Here is a 20,477-nt window from a genome sequence, read left to right as displayed (position 1 = left end):
ATAGGAAGAAATGGGTAGTGTGTCTGGGTAGTTTTTGGGTGGTGTGTGGCCAAATTAACACAAGCTTTCAGCTTCTTTACAGCAAGAAGACAAGAACCCAGTAGAAAAGAATAGGCAAAGAACATGTATAGAACACAGAAAATTTAAATGGCCAACATAAGGACTGAGACAAATGTCAGCTGTCATATTTTCACATATCAAATTAGCAAAAGTAAGTTTGAGAGACTTTGAGGAAAACACTCATATTTATTACTCGTCATAAGTATAAATTCCTGCAACCTTTTTTTGGATGGCAATATTTAAATGTACATGGCATACATTCTTTGACCTATCAATATTCACTGTTAACAATTTACACTCTGGATGTAATCAGAAAATCATGTGTGGTATGTATTAATCTTCACAGTATACTTTTTTTTTTTTTCGCTCTGTCGCCAGTCTGGAGTGCAGTGGTGTGATCTCAGCTCACTGCAACCTCTGCCTCCTGGGGTTAAGTGATTCTCCTGCCTCAGCCTCCCAAGTAGCTGGGATTACAGGAGCCCACCACCACGCCCAGCTAATTTTTGCATTTTCAGTAGAGATAGGGTTTTACCATGTTGGCCAGGATGGTCTCGGTCTCCTGACCTCATGATCCACCCACCTTGGCCTCCCAAAGTGCTGGGATTACAGGCATGAGCCACTGTGCCCAGCCAGTATATTCTTTCTAACGAAAAGTAAGTAAGTAAGTAACCATTAGGAGCATATTCCTATGATGAAATGTTACTTATGCTTTTTGAAAGAATGATATGGAAATGTTTAGTTATCAATTATATGGTATAATCCCATTGTGTAAATATCGATACAAATATATGCAATTTAATGCAAATAAAATACATACACATGAATGTGTGCACGTATGCACACAGAAGCCAATAGTGGTTACCTTTAGAGGCCGTGGAGAAAGTCTTTTCACTGTTCATTTACATCTCTACCAGGGGCACCGCTCTGCTTCCCCTCCCTCTCCCTGCTTGCCCCAGTGAGAAAGTGGATATGCTGATCCCGTTTGTTTTATGAACCACTCAAGTTCAACATTTATAAATACTCAACAGAAGACACAGCTCAACAGCGCTTGGCTCTGATGATGCACTGGATTTAACCTGGGAGGCCTTGAAAAATACTGTTATCTGGGTCTAACTCCAAGGACACTGACTTAATTAACGTGAGGTGCAGCCTGACTTTGGGAGTTTAAAAAACTCCCCAAGTAATTCTACTATGCAGCCGGAGGTGAGAACTTAAATGATTCCTCAATGATGTATGACCCAAGTTTAAGAGGTCTTAGGTGACAGCAAGAATCAAGCATCTGAGATCACAGGCAGCGTCACCAACTGGACCTGCCACATGAAGAATTTGAGGCCCAAAGGAAGCACACAGGGACGTGCCATGACCTCCTGCTCTGTGTGCTCATTCAGCTTTCACTGATTTTGCCACCCTAGGTCCTGTTTGAAGACTGTGGACTGTTTTGGTTTACTTCCTCATACCTTTCGCGTTTTAAAGTAATAAACGTTAGTTGAAGCAATACTGTCCCCCACACGCAACAAAAGAGAAAGGTACATACATCATGAAAACCCACATTGTTCCGTTAAACAACAGTCGTTCTGTCTGAAACTGTTAGCCACATTTTCGAAATCTCATATCTTGGCAATACTTCAATATTTTCATAAAGAGCAAAAAATATCTAAGTGCTTCCAAAGAATCAATTTAGCAAGCAAGTTTCTCTTACTAATCCCATGATTAATTTTCCCACCAAGCCAGATAGCTACAGGAAATATTTCTGCAAGAATACATACAGAAGCTGGCCAAAAGGAAGGGAAAAATAGCAAATTCCAAAAAGAACCACTGCATGAGTTAGATATTCACAAAACTTACACGATTTACATAGCTGCTATTATTTAGGCAAGGTTTCTCTAGAGTAAATGAGTTATACAAAGAAAAGTCTTTTTTTTTTTTTGAGACGGAGTTTCGCTCTTGTTGCCCAGGCTGGAGTGCAATGGTGGGATCTTGGCTCACTGCAACCTCCACCTCCCAGGTTCCAGTGATTCTCCTGCCTCAGCCTCCTGAGTAGCTGGGATTACAGGCATGCGTCACCACACCCGGCTAATTTTGTATTTTTAGCAGAGACGGCATTTCTCCATGTTAGTCAGGCTGGTCTTGAACTCCCGACCTCAGGTGATCCGCCCACCTCGGCCTCCCAAAGTGCTGGGACTACAGGCGTGAGCCACCGCGCCAGGCTGAGAAAAGGCTTTTGAAAACAGAATACACATACTCTGAGGAAAGAGGAGCTCAGCCTCAGTCTTAATGGAAACAGTCTTCAAAAAATAACCTGCAATTAAAGTAGTTAAAATGAGCTCAAGTTGAGGGTCTAAAGAATACATTTTTAGTTTTAAAATAATTTGAGGTTAATATTAAGTCTTTAAAAGTAGCATTTGAACAGTTAGCCATCATATATTTTTATTTTATTACAAGATATTTTAAAATTTGGGAAATTACAATTGTGACAGAAAACCAGCTTCATACCAAAAATACACTTTCAATTACTTTATCAGGCAAATAAAAACAATCTTCATTTATTTGCTCTTTCCAGAATTACTATACAGTAAAAATTCAATACTGTATATGACCGACACGTATTAAGCATACATACAAAATGAACGGATTGAATGTTCAAAAACAAAGGTAAAAATAAATAGCAATGATAAAACTTTGGAAAAAATAATGCACATTTTAGTTGTGGAAAATATGGTTCTTATATATACATAGTTTATACTTAATAGAAAGCCATCTCTTTAAAATTGCACAAAACATGGGACCAATAAAGCATAGTATTTTATGGCATGTAATACTATAATCCTAAGGAAATTTGTTCCTTGACTCCAGGATATAAAACACTTAGGTTTGTAATATAATAAAAGGTATGTAGTATTGTTTGAGAAAGACTGTCTTCCTCAACTCACATTAACCTGTAGTAATCCTACAAAAGGCTGTACAGGAAATTTCACAAAAAGAAATATTAAAAAATTATCATGCCCACTTCATGCCGACTAAACAGCCAAAAATGGGCTTCAAAGTAAACTTGGTGGCCATTTAATATTTCAATACCTTTTTTCTGTTAAAGACTGTTTCTTCGTTCTATAAAAACACTTTGTGTTTAACCGTGATTGGCAATCTCAGCACAAGAAAATTCTGGCAAAATGGAGTTGTGGTTTTTGCTTATTTTCATGAATAAAATATTTCAGGATAGGAATTTATACAAAAGAAACATTAATGCTCAATTCACTTATAACCAGAGTGGTATCAGGAGTGTTACTACATTATTTAAAAATCCTATTTAAAGTCCTTTATAAGAAAATCAAAGGTAACATTTCCATTTGTATTATGGCATAGCCCTCGACTTAGAGAAAAATACACTTTGGGGAACCAGAAAAAATTGCACAAAGCTTAGGGGCAACCTGAAAAGCTCTTGGTGAAAAACACTTAAGTACTCTAGGGCAATAAAAAAATATGCGCAGGCTTAATTACAAATATTTACATTCAAAACAGAGTCATGAGTTAGCTTCAGCTGCTCAATGCCAACAATTCACAGGTATTTCAAAACATAAGATAATGTGTCCACAATATTTGTGACCACATTTGAATGCATAGAATACAGTAAAGATTATGGTTTTCAGTCTGTTGCCTATCATATCTATACAACAAAATTAATTATATTTTGAAAGCTGTACAACCAAAAGAATTGAGCAAATACTTTCTTATCTTACATAACATATACTTTAAGTACTACTGATTTCACTCATTTGTTCAACAACTTGTCCTAAAATCTCATCAACTACATCAACATCGTAATTCACTTGCTGAAGATCAAGATCAGGCACAATCATAGCCAGCAGTTGTCCTACGTTAACTCGAAGAGATCGGAGTTTGAGGCTGCAAATACAAATATGTAACTTATTAGATGAGCATTACAAGTTAAGATTCATGTAGACCTTAAAAAGTAAAATATCAAAATCAAATCTCTGTAGAATATACAATTAAACAAAAAGAAAAGCAAAACCTCCCCTAGAGAACTCAATTTACTTTAATAATTCACTTTTATCAGTCAGGTGCACTTGCTCATGCCTGTATTCCCAGCATTTGTGAAGCCGAGGAGGGAGATCGCTGGAGCCAGGAGTTCGAGACCAGCCTGGCCAACATGGTGAAACTCTGACTCTACTAAAAACACAAAATATTAGCTGGGCTTGGTGACGGCACCTGTAGTCTCAGCTTCTCAAGAGGGTGAGGTGGAGGATCACCTGAGCCCAGGAGGTCAAGGCTGCAGTGAGCTGCGATGGCACCACCGCTCTCCAGGGTTCACGCAATTCTCCCACCTCAGCCTCCCAAGTAGCTGGAAGCACAGGCCCACACCACCATACCCGGTTAATTTTTATTATTATTATTTGTAGCAATGGGGTTTTACTATATTGCCCAGGCTGGTCTCAAACTCCTGGGCTCAAATCAAGCATTCTGCCCACCTCAGAGTGCTGGGATTACAGACATGAACCACCATGCTTAGCCGGAATTATCTAAAACATGTTCTATAAGATATCCATAGTTGTATAAGAGGTAATAAAAGGTTCTGTGGTCAAATAAGCTTGCAAAACATTGTGTTAAACAACGTTAAAGAAGCTTTTTTTAATGCCGGGCACAGTGGCTCACGCCTGTAATCCAAGCACTCTGGGAGGCTGAGGCGGGTGGATCACCTGAGGTCAGGAGTTCAAGACCAGCCTATCAACATGGTGAAACCCCGTCTCCCCCTAAAAATACAAAATGTAGCTGGGCGTGGTGGCGCACACCTGTGGTCCCAGCTACTGGTGAGGCTGAGGCAGGAGAATTGCTTCAACCTGGGAGGCAGAGGTTGCAGTGAGCCGAGATTATGCAACTGCACTCCAGCCTGGGCATCAGATCAAGACTCTGTCTCCAAAAAAAATAATAATAATAATAATTGTAGGAGTGCTCTGATCCTATTACATGCTTAAGTTACCGTGCATTTACAGAGAACAATGGTTTGCTGAAAACACTGGGAAACCATAGATTAAGATAATTATGCCTTCCAAGTTTATGAATATCAACATTCTAGACTTTCTAAAAAATGCCCAAAAGTATTTAAGCAATAAACACCTAAACTGTAAGGCAGCTTTTGCTTTAAATATTATGGCAAACACATAAAATGAGTGTTACAGTTGTTCTTGTTCCCTACCCCACTACAATATAAGTCCATATTTAATTTAGATACTGCTTTTTCTCGAGTGGAAACCTATGAAGGGATCAAGATGTTCTTCCTTAGTCTGATAATGCAGAGAATGTGATTTTGAGCATTTTTTTTGGTGAGCTTTTATGGTAAGAGTCCACTAGACCTTTGATAATACTTTAATTGTTCCCATGCCAGCTTTTTTTTTTGAGACGGAGTTTTGCTCTTGTTGCCAAGGCCACAGCATGGTGGCGCAATCTCGGCTCACTGCAACCTCCTTCTCCCTGGTTCAAGCGATTCTCCTGCCTCAGCCTCCCAAGTAGCTGGGATTACAGGTGTGCGTCACCATGCCAAGCTAATTTTGTATTTTTAGTAGAGACGGGGTTTCACCATGTTGGTCAGGCTGGTCTCGAACTCCTGACCTCAAGTGATCCACCCATCTTGGCCTCCCAAAGTGCTGGGATTACAGGCATGAGGCACCACACCTGGTTCTGAGACAGAGTCTTGCTCTATCACCCAGGCTGGAGTGCAGTGGCACAATCTCGGCTCACTGCAACCTTCACCTCCTAGGTTCAAGCGATTCTCCTGCCTGAGCCTCCCAAGTAGCTGGGACTACAGGCTAATTTTTGTACTTTTAGTAGAGACAGGGTTTCACCATGTTGGCCAGGCTGGTCTCGAACTCCTGACCTCAGGTGACCCGCCCAACTCAGCCTCCCAAAGTGCTAGAATTATAGGTGTGAGCCACCACGCCTGGCCTGTCTACTTGTTTTAATAGGACTTCTTCCTAATATCATCTGTACTTTGTCAATTTTTAATAATTTTGCAATTTCCTAAAAGATGAGAGAGCACACAGTGAAATAAGGACAGCAAGCCATAAAGAAATGGTACAAGTACGACAGTAAAAGAAAAACAGGTTGAAGGAGTGAGTTTCAGTAAAAGTCTCCTGTCTTCTACCCATGGCCAAATTTCCCCTATTCTTCAATGTCTTATCCATTTTTATTTTCCTTCAAAAAACATTCTAAAACCACTCTGACCAATCAAATGCTTTATTCCTTCTAAATTCCTATTCCACTTAAATAGAACTTAAACGGTCAGAAACTGGAAAGGAAGGATAATGAAGTATCACTTCTTTTGTATCTATCATAACACCAGGGTCACAGCAGACAGTCAATAACTTCTTTTGACAGAACAGTATCTATTTGATGGGTGCTAGCAGATAAAAATAAATAGTATCCTAACCGTAATTGCAGCCCCACTAAAATGCCTCATTTAATATTACCTTTCTCCATCCATATAATTTACAGACTCCTCAATGTTACTTGATGTTGAAACATCTGTTGCCGTCTGTTGATTTGATTTTAACTGTTCAACTTCAGTTTTGAGTTCTTCACACTGTGAACGGATTTGTGACTTTTCCATTTCCAGCAATTCAACCTAACAAAAAATATAAATGAACTTTATAACTGTAAAATTTAAAAATACTAATGGCAAAGTGAAATTTCAAGCTAAGAAATATAGAGAACCTGCTTGATAACATTATCAACTATCAAAAAACAAATACACAATGAAAAACCAGTAGTTTTCTATAAACAAGGCTTCATTTGTTTACAGCTTCACTTCTGCATCTTTTTACAATGAGAGAACACAATATATTACCACTTGATTTAAAAAAAAAGTGGTAATGAAAATGAAAAACCAGCCAGGCACGGTGGCTCACGCCTATAATCCCAGCACTTTGGGAGGCCGAGGTGGGCAGATCACCTGAGATCAGGAGTTTAAGACCAGCCTGACCAAAATGGAGAAACCTCATCTCTACAAAAAATACAAAATTAGCTGGGTGTGATGGCGGACGCCTGTAATCTCAGCTACTCGGGAGGCTGAGGCAGGAGAACTGCTTGAACCCAGGAGGTGGAGGGTGTGGTGAGCTGAGATCGCGCCATTGCACTCCAGCCTGGGCAACAGGAGCAAAGCTCCGTCTCAAAACAAAACAAAACAAAACAAAACAAAAAAACAGAAAAACCAAGATACTAACGCCTAAATTATGTTAATGTCACCGTGGTTTTTATTTCTTGCATACTCATCAGCTTATAATTAAGTTACAATAGTGAGTTTATGCTTTTTATAAACAGATGGTCCCTGACTTACAACGGTTTGACTTTATGATTTTCCAACTTTATGATGGTGTGAAAGTTATATGCATTCTATAGAAACCACACTTTGCACACCAATACAATCATTCTGTTTTTCATTTTCAGCACAGATTCAATACGTTACATGAAATACTCAGTATGTTGTGATAAACCAGACTTTGTGTTAGATGATTTTGCCCAAAAGTAGGCTGATACAAGTGTTCTGAGCACTTTAAAGGTAGGTTAGGCTAGGCTAAGATTTTGGGAGGTTGTCTGTAATTAAATGAATGTTGGAGTTAATGCTGTTTCCAACCTATGATGGGTTTTTCAGGACTGACACCATCATAAGTTGAGGAGCATCTGTATTTTGTCATTCAGCTCCTGAGCCAAGACATCAAGATTAAGTGTTTGCATGAGTAGCAAATATTCCCAAGGAAGAGACAGCACAGCACCACACCATGGTTCCCAAACTCTTTTTAGCAGGAAAATCCTTTCAAAGGCTTCACACACAAAAATGTATAAAATAGATTAAAAGGAGCTACCTTAATTTGAAGTAGGGGCATATGAAGAGGCTACTGATATTTATCATTTGTTTTCTGGTATTTATCGTTTTTCTCCTTCTTTCTCAGTAAAAGAACCCATGCATAAAGACTGCATTTCCCAGGCACCCTTTAGCCAGATGACTCAGTTCTGATAGTCAGAACATAAGCAACTCAGGCCAGGCATGGGGGCTCACACCTGTAATCCCAACACTTTGGGAGGCCAAGATGGGTGGATCACTTGACATCAGGAGTTTGAGATCAGCCTGGACAACGTGGTAAAACCCTGTCTCTACTAAAAAGACAAAAATTAGCCGGGCATGGTGGCGTGTGCTGTAATCTCAGCTACTCAGGACGCTGAGGCAGGAGAATCGCTTGAACTCAGGAGTTGGAGGTTGCAGTGAGCCGAGATCGGGCCACTGCGCTCACTCCAGCCTGGGCGACAGTGAAATTCTGTCTCAAGGAAAAAAAAAAAAAAAAAAAAGGTGTGTATATATATATATATATATATATATATATATATATGTATATTAATCAAAGATTTTAAAAGGGATAAGTCAATTTCTCTCAGGAATCTTGAAAGACATAATCTAGAAAAATGAATGACTCCATAACTAAAGTATTAACTATACTTAAAAGTAGAATTGATGCCCAAAACAGGAAGAACATAATTAACTGTATTAATGAGGTATTAAGTTAATATTGGTATTCTGAACAGGACATTTACCATACCTGGCTACCCCCAATATTTTTCAGGAATGCACATCTCAAGACATTGGAAGAACCAAAAATGCCCCTACACATTTCCATATGCCTCTAGGAGGCCCTCTCCTCAGTTGAGAACCAGTAGAATAACAGAAACTCAATAAGAACAGAATTATTTTTAAGTGAAAGCATTCCAATCTAGCAATTGGCAGCTTTTTTTTGAGACAGAGTCTCGCTCTGTTGCCCAGGCTGGAATGTGGTGGCGCAATCTTGGCTCACGGCAGCCTCTGCCTCCTGGGTTCAAGCGATTCTCCTGCCTCAGTCTCCCACCACCATGCCTGGCTAATTTTTGTATTTTTAGTAGAAACGGGGTTTCACCATTTTGTCCAGGCTGGTCTCGAACTCCTTGACCTCAAGTGACTGACCCACCCGCCTTGGCCTCCCCAAGTGGTGGGATTACAGGTATGAGCCACTGCGCCCAGCCAACTGGCAGCTTCTTAAGATTTAAATGGCCCTGGACTCCACAACTACATGTTGGATGATATAACTCACCTCACTTTTATACTGGTCCCTCTCAATACTGCATTTGTCCAGTTGTCTAAACACATCATCAAGCTGCACAGCCATCTCATCCATTTCACTTTTACTCTCATTATTGGAACACTGGCTGCTTTCAGCCTTTACATGTTGCAAAGCACTACATTGTTTTTTCAGCCTTTCTATTTCTTCCAAAGCTTGCTGATACTGAGATACCATATGGTCTGGACTTTCAGATTTGCCATTAATACTTTCAAGTAAAAACACAACATCGGTTTCAGTGGACTGATGGCAAGTTTCTTTCTTAACATACTTGTCATTCATTTCTAGTATCCTCTGTTGTAACACTTTGATTTGATCAGTAAACATATGACACTGTCTTTTATAATTCTCTTTTTCCTCAGTGACAAGGAGTAGCTGGTTTCTCAGTTCTTGTAACTGGCAGCCTGCATCATCTGCAGATTTATCAGTGGTTTCCTGGGTTTCATGTATCTTTGCTTCAGCTTCTACACAGGAGGGCAGAATCACTGCATCATTTCTTACGTCTATCTCGTCTTCAACAGTTTCTTCTTTTTTAACAACTAAACTTGGTACTTCAGTCTGGGTAGCTGCAGTATTTCCCTGGTCGCATCGGGATGATGAGGTGCTTGTTGAACCAGTCTGGCCACAAGGTTCACTGTCACCCACAAGCTCGACCTGAGCACCACCTTGCTCAACGTGACTCTGTTCTGATTTCATGTCAATATCATGATCTACTGCAGGTTTGGGGGTACTGTTTTCTTCTAAGATGATGACATCTTCATCATCGTCATCACCTTTATAAACTGAATTTTCAAACTGACTACTCAATCTCCGATTCTTTGCATTCAAAATTGAGGAACGAGTAGAAAGTCTCCGTTTCAAGCTGAAAAAAATTTTATATATAAAACATAAGATTGTAAAATATGAACAAAACAGATGACCTTGAAGTAATCATTCTAACAAATGCAGTATTGTAACAGTTTTTTGTTTGTTTTTTGAGATGGAGTGTCACTCTGTCGCCCAGGCTAGAGTGCAATGGCACAGTCTTGGCTCACTGCAACCTCTGCCTCCCAGGTTCAAGTGATTCTCCTGCCTCAGCCTCCTGAGGAGCTGGGATTACAGGCACCCGCCACCACGTCCAGCTAATTTTTATATTTTTAGTACAGATGGGGTTTCCCCATGTTGGCCAGGCTGGTCTCAAACTCCTTGACCTCAAGCAATCTGTCCGCCACAGCCTCCCAAAGTGCTGGGATTAGACACATGAGCCACTGTGCCCAGCCTATAAGTTTTGAAATACTAAGAAATACCCAGGCTTATTTTTTAAAGTGACACATTGTATAGTACCAATCACTGATTTAATGAAGTAGAGATTATTTTCTCTTTTTACAGATGAAGACAATGGACTATTGAGATCTCTTTGAAGTACCAGATCTATTTACTGCCAAACATCTCTGCATTTGATGACCTCCAGGCATTTCAATGTACACATTTCCAGAACAGAATGCTACCCGCCCCGGCCCCTTCTTTGTATTCTTCAGCTCGGGGAATGGCATCACCATTTTCATTTGCCCATAATAATTTTTATCAGTAATCAGTGATCAAAGGGAAGCCATAAAGGAAACCAGTATTTCTTATCCTTTCGTATGAAACAATTTTACCTGAATTAAAAATTGCCCCAATTTCTTCATTTGCATCATTCCCTGTTCATTCATGTTAATATGTGCATAGTTCACATTTATTTATCACCATTTGATTGCCTTTTTCCACACTTGGAGGAATATTTGTACTGGTTTGCTATTTGGGCCTTGTGTTAGACCTCCTAGATCTCAGGAAGGATTTTCCTCTTTTTTGGACTGTCTCATATCGAGGGAGCACAGCCTGCAATAGCATCTTAATGAAGGGTACACAGAACATAACAAACGCAAAGTTTTGCATGATGAAAACATCTTTATTTCTTTCTCAAGTCTATTGCTAGCTTAACTGTTATATAGGCTTCCAGGGTGAAAAATTATTTTCTCAGAAATTTAAAAGCATCATTCCATTTTCATCTGCCGTTCAAGTGTTTCTGCCATTCTAATTCCTCATCTCTTGCACGTACATAATCTTTCTTTCTGAAAAAATCTTTTATTCCCTGCGTTAAAAAATGTCATGATCCTATGTCTTTGAGTGGCTCTCCTTCCAGACATTATGCTCTGTAGTTAGTGGAAATGCAGTTTTTCTGGTATGATTTCCCATTCTGGAAGGCAGCTATGTTTGCTACACCACACCAGTGCCTACTTCCCATTCTGAAACTCCCTTATTCAGACGGTGGCTTTCCAGTACAGATACTATATCTTTTCTTCTTTCTCTATCTTCCAACTGTTCAGCTTTTCATTCTAAATGATTTATTTATTCAAGTCTACATCACTTTCCCCCAATAAATTTCACAATGTTTTCTTCTATTCCCTTTGTTTCAGTCTGCTGTCCCATGTGGGAGATGACACATGTGGCTATACAGGGCTATCTGCCTATACCTAAGAGTGAAACTGACTAGCAGTAGTTAGGGCTGAGCTTGTGATTCAAAGGGTGCTCAAACTGCCATCATCATTTAGGGCTTCTCTCTTAGAGCCCAGTGAGGAGGGAAGGGTGGATTTCTGACCATTCAGTATCCAAACTTTCCCTTACTCATTCTGTTTCAAAACAATGGCTCATCTACATCTTCAGCAGTAAAAACTGCTCCATAAAGTAAATTCCCTATCTTCTGACAGAGGCAGAGAAAGGGTACTCGCCAGACTTTGCAGGTTGGAAAGAGGTCTTGACTTTAAGTTACCAACCAAGCCTCTGGTTCTCACCCCTATCTATCTTCCACCTTCAGCAGTCCCCAATGCTTCCAAGTTAGGAGACTTTCTAGAGACCTGTGGAGTAAACTGGTTTCTACCATCCTCCAGCAGGCTTAGGTTTCAGCTTCCCTTGGTTTGCTGTATCAAGTACTTCTTGCTTACTCTGCCCTGTTTAATTTGGAGTTACTCTGTTCTTTTTCTTACCAAGCTAATTCCTATTTCCTAAGACTTAAATACACCCTTTCCACAAACTTTGGTTTATAAATTTGAGAATAAATATGGCTTTAAAAACTGTTTAATAGGCTGGGCACAGTGGCTCACGCCTGTAATCCCAGCACTTTGGGAGGCCGAGGCAGGCAGATTGCCTGAGCTTAGGAGTTTGAGACCAGCCTGGGCAATTCGGTGAAACCCCATCTATACTACAATACAGTAAATTAGCAGGGCATGGCAGTGTACATTTGTAGTCTCAGCTACTCAGGAGGCTGAGGCAGGGGAGTTGTTTGAACCAGGAGGCAGAGGTTGCAGTAAGCTGAGATTATGCCACTGCACTCCAGGCTGGGCAACAGAGAAAGACTGTTTCAAAAAAAAAAAAGTCGTTTAATCAAAAATTTCCCTCTTTATTCCTGTCTTCCATTTTGATGACAGCCAACTTTTAAAAAATTTTCTTTGCAGCCATAAAAAAGAAAGAAATAATGTCCTTTGCAACAACATGAATGCAGCTGGAGGCCTTTATCCTAAGCGAATTAATGCAGGAACAGAAAACCAAATACTTCATGTTCTCACTTATAAGTGGGAGCTAAGTGCTAGGTACACATGGACATAAAGTTGGGAACCACAGACACTGGGGACTACTAGAGTGGGGAGAGAGGAAGGGAGGGGGGCAGGGCTGAAAAACTACGTATTGGGTACTATGCTCAATAGCTGGGTGATGGTATCATTCATACCCCAAACCTCAGGATCATGCCATATACCCATGTAACAAACCTGCATGTACCCTGAATCTAAAAGTTAAAATCATTAAAAATACCTTTAATCTCTTATCTGTAAACTACAAAACCATCCTTACAAAGAAAAGCAAAAAATATTGAGGAGAACTGTAAAATATGAGTTCTTAATAAAGTAGCAATCCAGCTCCAAAATAAGTGTCCAATACACAAGTTATAAAGAGCAAATTGGCCAGGTGCTGCGGCTCACGCCTGTAACCCCAGTACTTTGGGAGGCTGAGGCGGGCGGATCACCTGAGGTCAGGAGTTCGAGACTATCCTGGCTAACACGGTGAAACCCCGTCTCTACTAAAAATACAAAAAATTAGCCGGGCATGATGGTGCATGCCTGTAATCCCAGCTACTCGGGACGCTGAGGCAGGGGAATCGCTTGAACCAGAAGTCGGAGGTTGCACTGAGTTGAGATTGCACCATTGCACTCCAGCTTGGGCAACAAAAGCGAAACTCCGACTCAAAAAAATAAAGAAAGAAAGAGCAAACTATTCTAGAATATGCCCTCTTTGATTTATATATGCATAAAGGCAGTTAGTTATTTATAATCTTCCTTGGGGTCAAAAATTCCTTTGAGAATTTGATAAAAGTTACAAAACATCTCAAAAAAAAATCTGGCCCCACTATCTTAGAGAAGCTTATTTCAGTGTTCCTCTTTGAATAACAAACATCAGTATAGTCAGTCTGATCCACTAGTTTGTAGACACCACGTTCATTCTTCTTCACTTTCTTCGTTCTATTAACTTGGAAGAGGCCATCTACAAGACTACTGTTTTCAGAACTTCAGGAACCAACGTAAGTACCACCTCATCACAAAGCCTTCACTGATCAATCCAGTCAAGATGGCTAACTATTCAATTCATGCATCACTTTCTCTTTGTCCCTTCCTTCTCCATCTACTCCTCCAATAAATTAAGTGCCTACAGTGTGCCATAGGCTCTGCAAAGAACTTCCGGGTCACTATAGTGTCGTACTGTTAATTGCTTCATGGTTTTTTTTTTTTTTTTTGAGATGGAGTCTCGCTCTGTCACCCAGGCTGGAGTGCAGTGGCGCGATCTCGGCTCACTGCAACCTCCGCCTCCCAGGTTCAAGTGATTCTCTTGCCTCAGCCTCCCAAGTAGCTGGGATTACAGGCATGTACCACCATACCCACCTAATTTTTATATTTTTAGTAGAGACGGAGTTTCACCATGTTGGCCAGGCTGGTCTCGAACTCCTGACCTCAAATGATCCACCTGCCTCGGCCTCCCAAAGTGCTGGGATTACAGGCGTGAACCACCGCGCCCGGCCTGCTTCACATTTTTTTAAGTCCTGATCATCTTAAAAGCAGGAATTGTCATACTATATAGAAATTCAAAGAGGTGAGAATGCGATCAAACTCTACAATGAATACAATTAGTGCTTTTTTTTTTTGGAGACGGAGTTTTGCTCTTGTTGCCCAGGCTGGAGTGCAGCCTCAGCCTCCGCCTCAGCCTCTGGAGTAGCTGGGATTACAGGTGCCCACCACCACGCCTGGTTAATTTTTTTGTATTTTTAGTAGAGATGGGGTTTTGCCATGTTGGCCAGGCTGATCAATTAATACTTTTTAATGAATTTAACAGGTGGCAGAAGTAGGGTTTAGCCTAAGTTTAGACAATAAAAGCAAGACAATTTTTCCTGAAGATTTTCACATTCATGGAACCTACAATTCACAATGGAACCTACAATGATCCTGAATTGCATCACTGTCATAGAAGTGTCAAGTAAAGGCTCTGTTTAATATTCCCCAAATGGAAAACCAATCTTAGCCACTGACCTGTTGCTCTCAGGTTCAGACTGGGGTGAAACTTGATGATTATTTAGAAGTCTTGTCGCATAAGAATTTGTTCCTTCTGAAAGATGTCTTCTTGGAACACTTTCCTTAGGAGAAGAAAAGCTTGGAGTTGAAAGAGCAGTTGGCCGAAACAACAGTTCAGCATTAATCTGTTGGAGGGAAAAATCATCACCTTAAAGGAACTATTTCTAGTGTGACACGCCCAAAACACAAGATATAATCTTCCTCTTCCCCCTTATCCCAGAAGACACAAAAACAATTCTAAACATGTAAATTCCTTGTGCTATACCAGGAATCAACAAGTAAACCAATGAACTAAATCCAGCCTGCAAGTAGGCTAAGAATGGCTTTGTATTTTTAAAAGGTGTGAAGAAACAAAGCAACAAAACAAAGAATATTCAACAGAGACTTTATGTGGCCCACAAAGCCAAAAAGATTTACCATGTGGTGACTAGACTCATCAAGACCCAAACTTCTCAAGCAAGAAGCACAACTGCCTACTTGTATTCAGATGGCCCCTGATTTACAATGGCGTCAACTTTATGATGGTGCAAAAGCAATATCCATTCAGCAGAAACTGTACTTCGAGTACTCAAGCAATCATTTTTGTTTTGTTTTTCACTTTCAGTATTCAATAAAGTTCATGAGATACTCAACACTTTATGATAAAACAGACTGTTAGATGACTGCCCAATGTAGGCTAATATAAGAGTTCTGAGCACAGTTAAGGTAGGCTAGGCGAAGCTATGACATTCAATAGGTTAAGTGTATTAAATGCATTTTTGATAACAATATTTTGTTTGTTTTTTGTTTTTTTGAGACAGAGTCTCAGTCTGTTCCCCAGGATGGAGTGCAGTGGTGTGATCTTGGCTCACTGCAACCTCCACCTCCCGGGTTTAAGCAATTCTTGTGCCTCAGCTTCCTGAGTAGCTGGAATTACAAGTGCCTGCCACCACATTCAGTTATTTTTTATATTTTTAGTAGAGACAGGGTTTTGCCATATTGCCCAGGCTGGTCTCGAACTCCTGGCCTCAAGTGATCGCCCACCTCGCCTTCCCAAAGTGCTGGGAACACAGCCATGAGCCATCACGGCTGGCCAAAAACATTTTCAATTTATGATGAGCTTATCAGGATGTAACTCTATGGTAAGCCTAGGAGCATCTACACTCAACCAAAGCTCTTTAACACAGTAAGTATTAAGACAGAAGAGAGAGGCCAGGCAGAGTAGTCAACACTGGGAAAAACACTATGGCTTTTGTCCAGGTTAGCACTAAAATATGGCTTCCTGGGTGTTCCTGGGATGTCTTCCTTAACTGCTTATCTAACAGTACAATTTTTAAAGTTTGTTTCCCTTTCCTCAGAAGATACCCAACTAAACAATCAAACTAACAGTTTGAATGACGTTGGATTAGGAAGAGTTGGAAAGGTAGGCAAGGAGAAGTACAAGAGAAGAGAATGAACTAAATAAACCAAATCCCTTTGATATGTACTAAACTTTAACATTCACTATTGATTAAACTAAGCACTACACAACGTAAGACACAGCCATAAAATGGAAAGCTTGGACAGGGGTGGTGGCTCATACCTGTAATCCTAGCACTTTGGGAGGCTGAGATGGGAGGATTACTTGAGGCCAGGAGTTCAAGACCAGCCTGGTCAACACAGTGAGACCCTATCTCTATTTTATTTATTTTTTGAGATGGAAGTCTTGCTCTGTGGCCCAGACTACAGTGCAATGACACCAATCTCTCACTGCAACAGCTGCCTCCCAGGTTCAAGCAATTCTCCTGTTTCAGCCTCCCGAGTAGCTGGGATTACAGGTATGTGCCACCACATCCAGCTAATTTTTGTGTTTTTAGTAGACACAGGGTTTCACTATGTTGGCCAGGCTGGTCTTGAACTCCTAACCTCAGGTGATCCACCCGCCTCGGCCTCCCAAAATGCTGCGATTATGGGTGTCAGCCCCCATCTCTATTTAAAAAAAAAAAAAGAAGGCTTAATTACCCGAGGGATCATTTCCGGTTGTCTGATCCTGAATTTTTCCTTGTTGCTTTAAAATAAAGATGAAAAACATGTTGTTATTTCTCAATCGCATTTCCCAATGACACACCTGCCATTTATGCAGTTACTAAGGTACTCTGAACTCTGCTTCTATTTCAATATAATCAGCAGTAAGCCCTTCAGGAAATACTTTCTTTTATCTCAGTAGCACCCTAATTTCAGCCTGAATTTTTCCATCCTCACCAGTATAAACTGCAGATCTTTGGTGTTTTTTTCTCCACTAAGACCAGATAACTCAGTCCAGAATCACAGGTTTTTGAACTAGAACATCACATAGGTTTTTCGTTTTTTGTTTTTTTTTTTTTTGAGAGGGAGTCTTGCCCAGGCTGGAGTGCAGTGGTGCAATCTCGGCTCACTGCAACCTCTGCCTCCCGGGTTCAAGCAATTCTCCTGCCTCAGCCTCCCGAGTAGCTGGGATTACAGGCGTCCACCACCACGCCTGGCTAATTTTTGTGTTTTTCGTAGAGACAGGGTTTCACCATGTTGGCCAGGCTGGTCTCGAACTCCTGACCTCAGGTGATCCGCCCAACTCAGCCTCCCAAAGTGCTAGAATTATAGGTGTGAGCCACCATGCCTGGCCTGTCTGGGATTACAGACGTGAGCCACCACACCCAGCCTTTTTTTTTTTTTTTTTTTTTTTTTTTTTTGAGACAGAGTCTTACTCTGTCGCCCAGGCTGGAATGCAGTGGTGTGCTCGGCTCACTGCAACCTCTGCCTCCTGGGTTCAAGTGATTCTCCTGCCTCAGCCTCCTGAGTAGCTGGGATTATAGCACGCACCACCACACCCAGCTAATTTTTGTATTTTTAGTACAGACGGGGTGTCACTATGTTGGCCAGGCTGGTATCAAACTCCTGACCTCAAGTGATCCACCCACCTCAGTCTCCCAAAGTGCTGGGGTTACAGGTGTGAGCCACCGCACTGGGCCCACATAGGTTTCTATACTTCCAATACAATTGCTGGATTTCACTAAAGAATAGTACACTACAAATCAAAGTCGTCTGAAAGGCTCTTAGTAACTTGGCCTTCTGTGTGTGGTAGATTAGCCTGAAGTCTTCATTGGCTGACTATCCTTATTCAGCATCTGTCCCACTTCCATTTTCTTTTTCTTCTTTTTAAGATAGAGTCTCGCTCTTGTTGCCCAAGCTGGAGTGCAGTGGTGCGATCTTGGCTCACCGCAACCTCTGCCCCCCAGGTTCAAACGATTCTCCTGCCTCAGCCTCCCAAGTAGCTAGGATTACAGGCACCCGCCACCACACCCGACTAATTTTTTGTATTTTTAGTAGAGGCGGGGTTTCACCACGTTAGCCAAGCTGGTCTCAAACTCCTGACCTCAGGTGATCCACCCGCCTCAACCTCCCAAAGTGCCACATCCATTTTCCATTATTCCCATTCACATACTCTAGCTAAACTGAGCAAATGTTTGTTCCCTGTACATTCTCATCGTACCCATCCTTCAAGGCCTATTACAAAAATGACCTCTTTCATGAAGTTTCCTGATCTATTTCTGCTCTCCCACCCACCAGACAGAACCACTCTCCCTATGAGCTTCCTTACGGCACTGGACCAGAGTTTCTATGGCACTCACCAACATGTAACTGGTAAAATTCATGTCTCACCTCTTCTGTTACACCTTCTCTATAAGCTTGAATGGGGGAGTATTCACTAATGATTCCTCTGCATACAGCTCAAAACAGCAGACTGCTCTTACACAACACATCGGCACATATGGCGGCAATAAGCATGAAACAAACAGCAGGTATCCACAGCATAAGTTTTTGTTTTTAAAGCCCTTGATATTACGCACTCCACATTATAAACTTTTTCAGTTACACGTGCTTTACCTTGGAGAAGCATCAAATAATGTTGCCAAGGCATCACTGTTCATGATCTGGGCATTATTACCCACTATACATCAATACAACACTCACGTCTTTTTGTAGGTTTTTTCATAAGTGGGATGTACCAAATCCTCATCTTCAGGTTCTTCTGGAACCTCACAATTTCTATTCAGAAAAATCACATAGGAATAACATGTCACCAGCGCCTATTCATACACTGTGAACAGTACTTTCCGTCTTTCCAAAAAGGGTACTACCAACTCTATGGTACCTGAACTGTGGGTCAGGGTTATTGGAGCAATACCATTTTTCAGGAAGTTGATCCATCCCATCAGGTAATTTCCGCCACTTTAGACAGGCATCACACTGAACCCATGTCTGATCAGGACGCTTCCTGTCCCAAAACAAGAACAGAATATTAACACAGAAATATGGACTCTAAATACTTCATCAGATGTTCCATGTCATTTCTACCACAAGATGCCATTATTTAATTCCTTTCCTAAAAATTATGACATAACTCTTTCAAAATTAGGCTGGGTGAGATGGCTCATGCCTATAATCCCAGGAGTTAGAGACCAGCCTGGACAACATGGTGAAACCCTGTCTCTACAAAAAAACACAAAGATTAACTGGGCATGGTAATGCACACCTGTGGTCCCTGCTACTTGGGAGGCTGAGGTAGGAGGATTGCTTGAGCCCAGGAGGCAGAGGTTGCAAAATCATGCTACTGAGCTCCAGCCTAGGCTACAGAGTAAGACCCCGTCCAAAAAAAAAAAAAAAAAAGGAGAGGAAAGGAAAGGAAAAAAGAAAAAGGAAAGGAAAGGAAAGGAAAAGAGAAAAGGCAAGGCAAGGCATGGTGGCTCATGCCTATAATTTGCGAGGCTAAAGCAGGAGGGCTGCTTGGGCCCAAGAGTTTGGGACCAGCCTGGGCAACACAGTGAGACCCTGTCTCTACAAGATATTTTTTAGAAATACATTTTAAGAACAACTCTTTTGAGCTGGGTGTGGTGGCATACACCTTAGTCTCAGATACTCAGGAGGCTGAGGTTGGAGAATCGCTTGAGCACAGGAGTATGAGGCCAGCCTGGGCAACATAGTGAGACCCCATCTCTCAAAACATAGAACACGACCATTTTGGTTACCTTCAAAAGATTAAAAGTCACAAGCCAATTAGAACAATGTGACTTAAATGTCTTAATAGCATTAAATTTTTTCTATAATAACTTAATATTTCAAATGCCTTGCCCTGAACTTTATGTTTAGTGTCTACAATGTTAAATCTACAATATATTGTATTTATTAGCATAATAAATCACTTAAGTCCAGAAAACAGAATTCTGTTGTTATAATTTAAGTAACTTTAACTAAGATACTTTTGCCCTCTTATTTCTGAATAACTAAAATTAGTATACTTTTAGTTTACAAAATGCTTTCATATTTTTCTCATTTAAAAATCAAGGCTGGGCACGGTGGCTCATGCCTGTAATCCCTGCACTTTGGGAGGCTGAGGCGGGTGGATCAAGAGGTCAGGAGATCAAGACTATCCTGACTAACACGGTGAAACCCCATCTCTACTAAAAATACAAAAGATTAGCCGCGGGTTCCTGTAGTCCCAGCTACTCGGGAGGCTGAGGCAGGAGAATTGCATGAACCCAGGAGGCAGAGCTTGCAGTGAGCCGAGACTGCGCCACTGCACTCCAGCCTGGGCGACAGAGCAAGCCTCCACCTCAAAAAAAAAAGAAAAATCACAATAATT

General features: G+C 41.0%; 1 protein-coding gene across 1 annotated transcript in view; it reads right to left on the bottom strand.

The window, feature by feature from the left end:
* Window positions 1-2,461: 2,461 nt before the first annotated feature.
* MORC3 (MORC family CW-type zinc finger 3) overlaps window positions 2,462-20,477 on the bottom strand; it is a 56,456-nt gene continuing 38,440 nt past the window's right edge. The window contains exons 11-17 of the mRNA XM_054468401.2: window positions 18,990-19,112; window positions 18,809-18,883; window positions 16,823-16,868; window positions 14,801-14,967; window positions 9,186-10,074; window positions 6,540-6,694; window positions 2,462-3,960 (exon numbers count right to left, since the gene is read on the bottom strand). Of these exons, the coding sequence (XP_054324376.1) occupies window positions 3,807-3,960; window positions 6,540-6,694; window positions 9,186-10,074; window positions 14,801-14,967; window positions 16,823-16,868; window positions 18,809-18,883; window positions 18,990-19,112 (1,609 nt within the window). The 3' untranslated portion in view covers window positions 2,462-3,806. The remainder of the gene's footprint in view (window positions 3,961-6,539; window positions 6,695-9,185; window positions 10,075-14,800; window positions 14,968-16,822; window positions 16,869-18,808; window positions 18,884-18,989; window positions 19,113-20,477) is intronic.

The sequence above is a fragment of the Pongo pygmaeus genome, chromosome 22 (assembly GCF_028885625.2).
Source record: "Pongo pygmaeus isolate AG05252 chromosome 22, NHGRI_mPonPyg2-v2.0_pri, whole genome shotgun sequence".
Classification (NCBI taxonomy): domain Eukaryota; kingdom Metazoa; phylum Chordata; class Mammalia; order Primates; family Hominidae; genus Pongo; species Pongo pygmaeus.
This window is presented reverse-complemented; position numbering and strand designations above follow the sequence as displayed.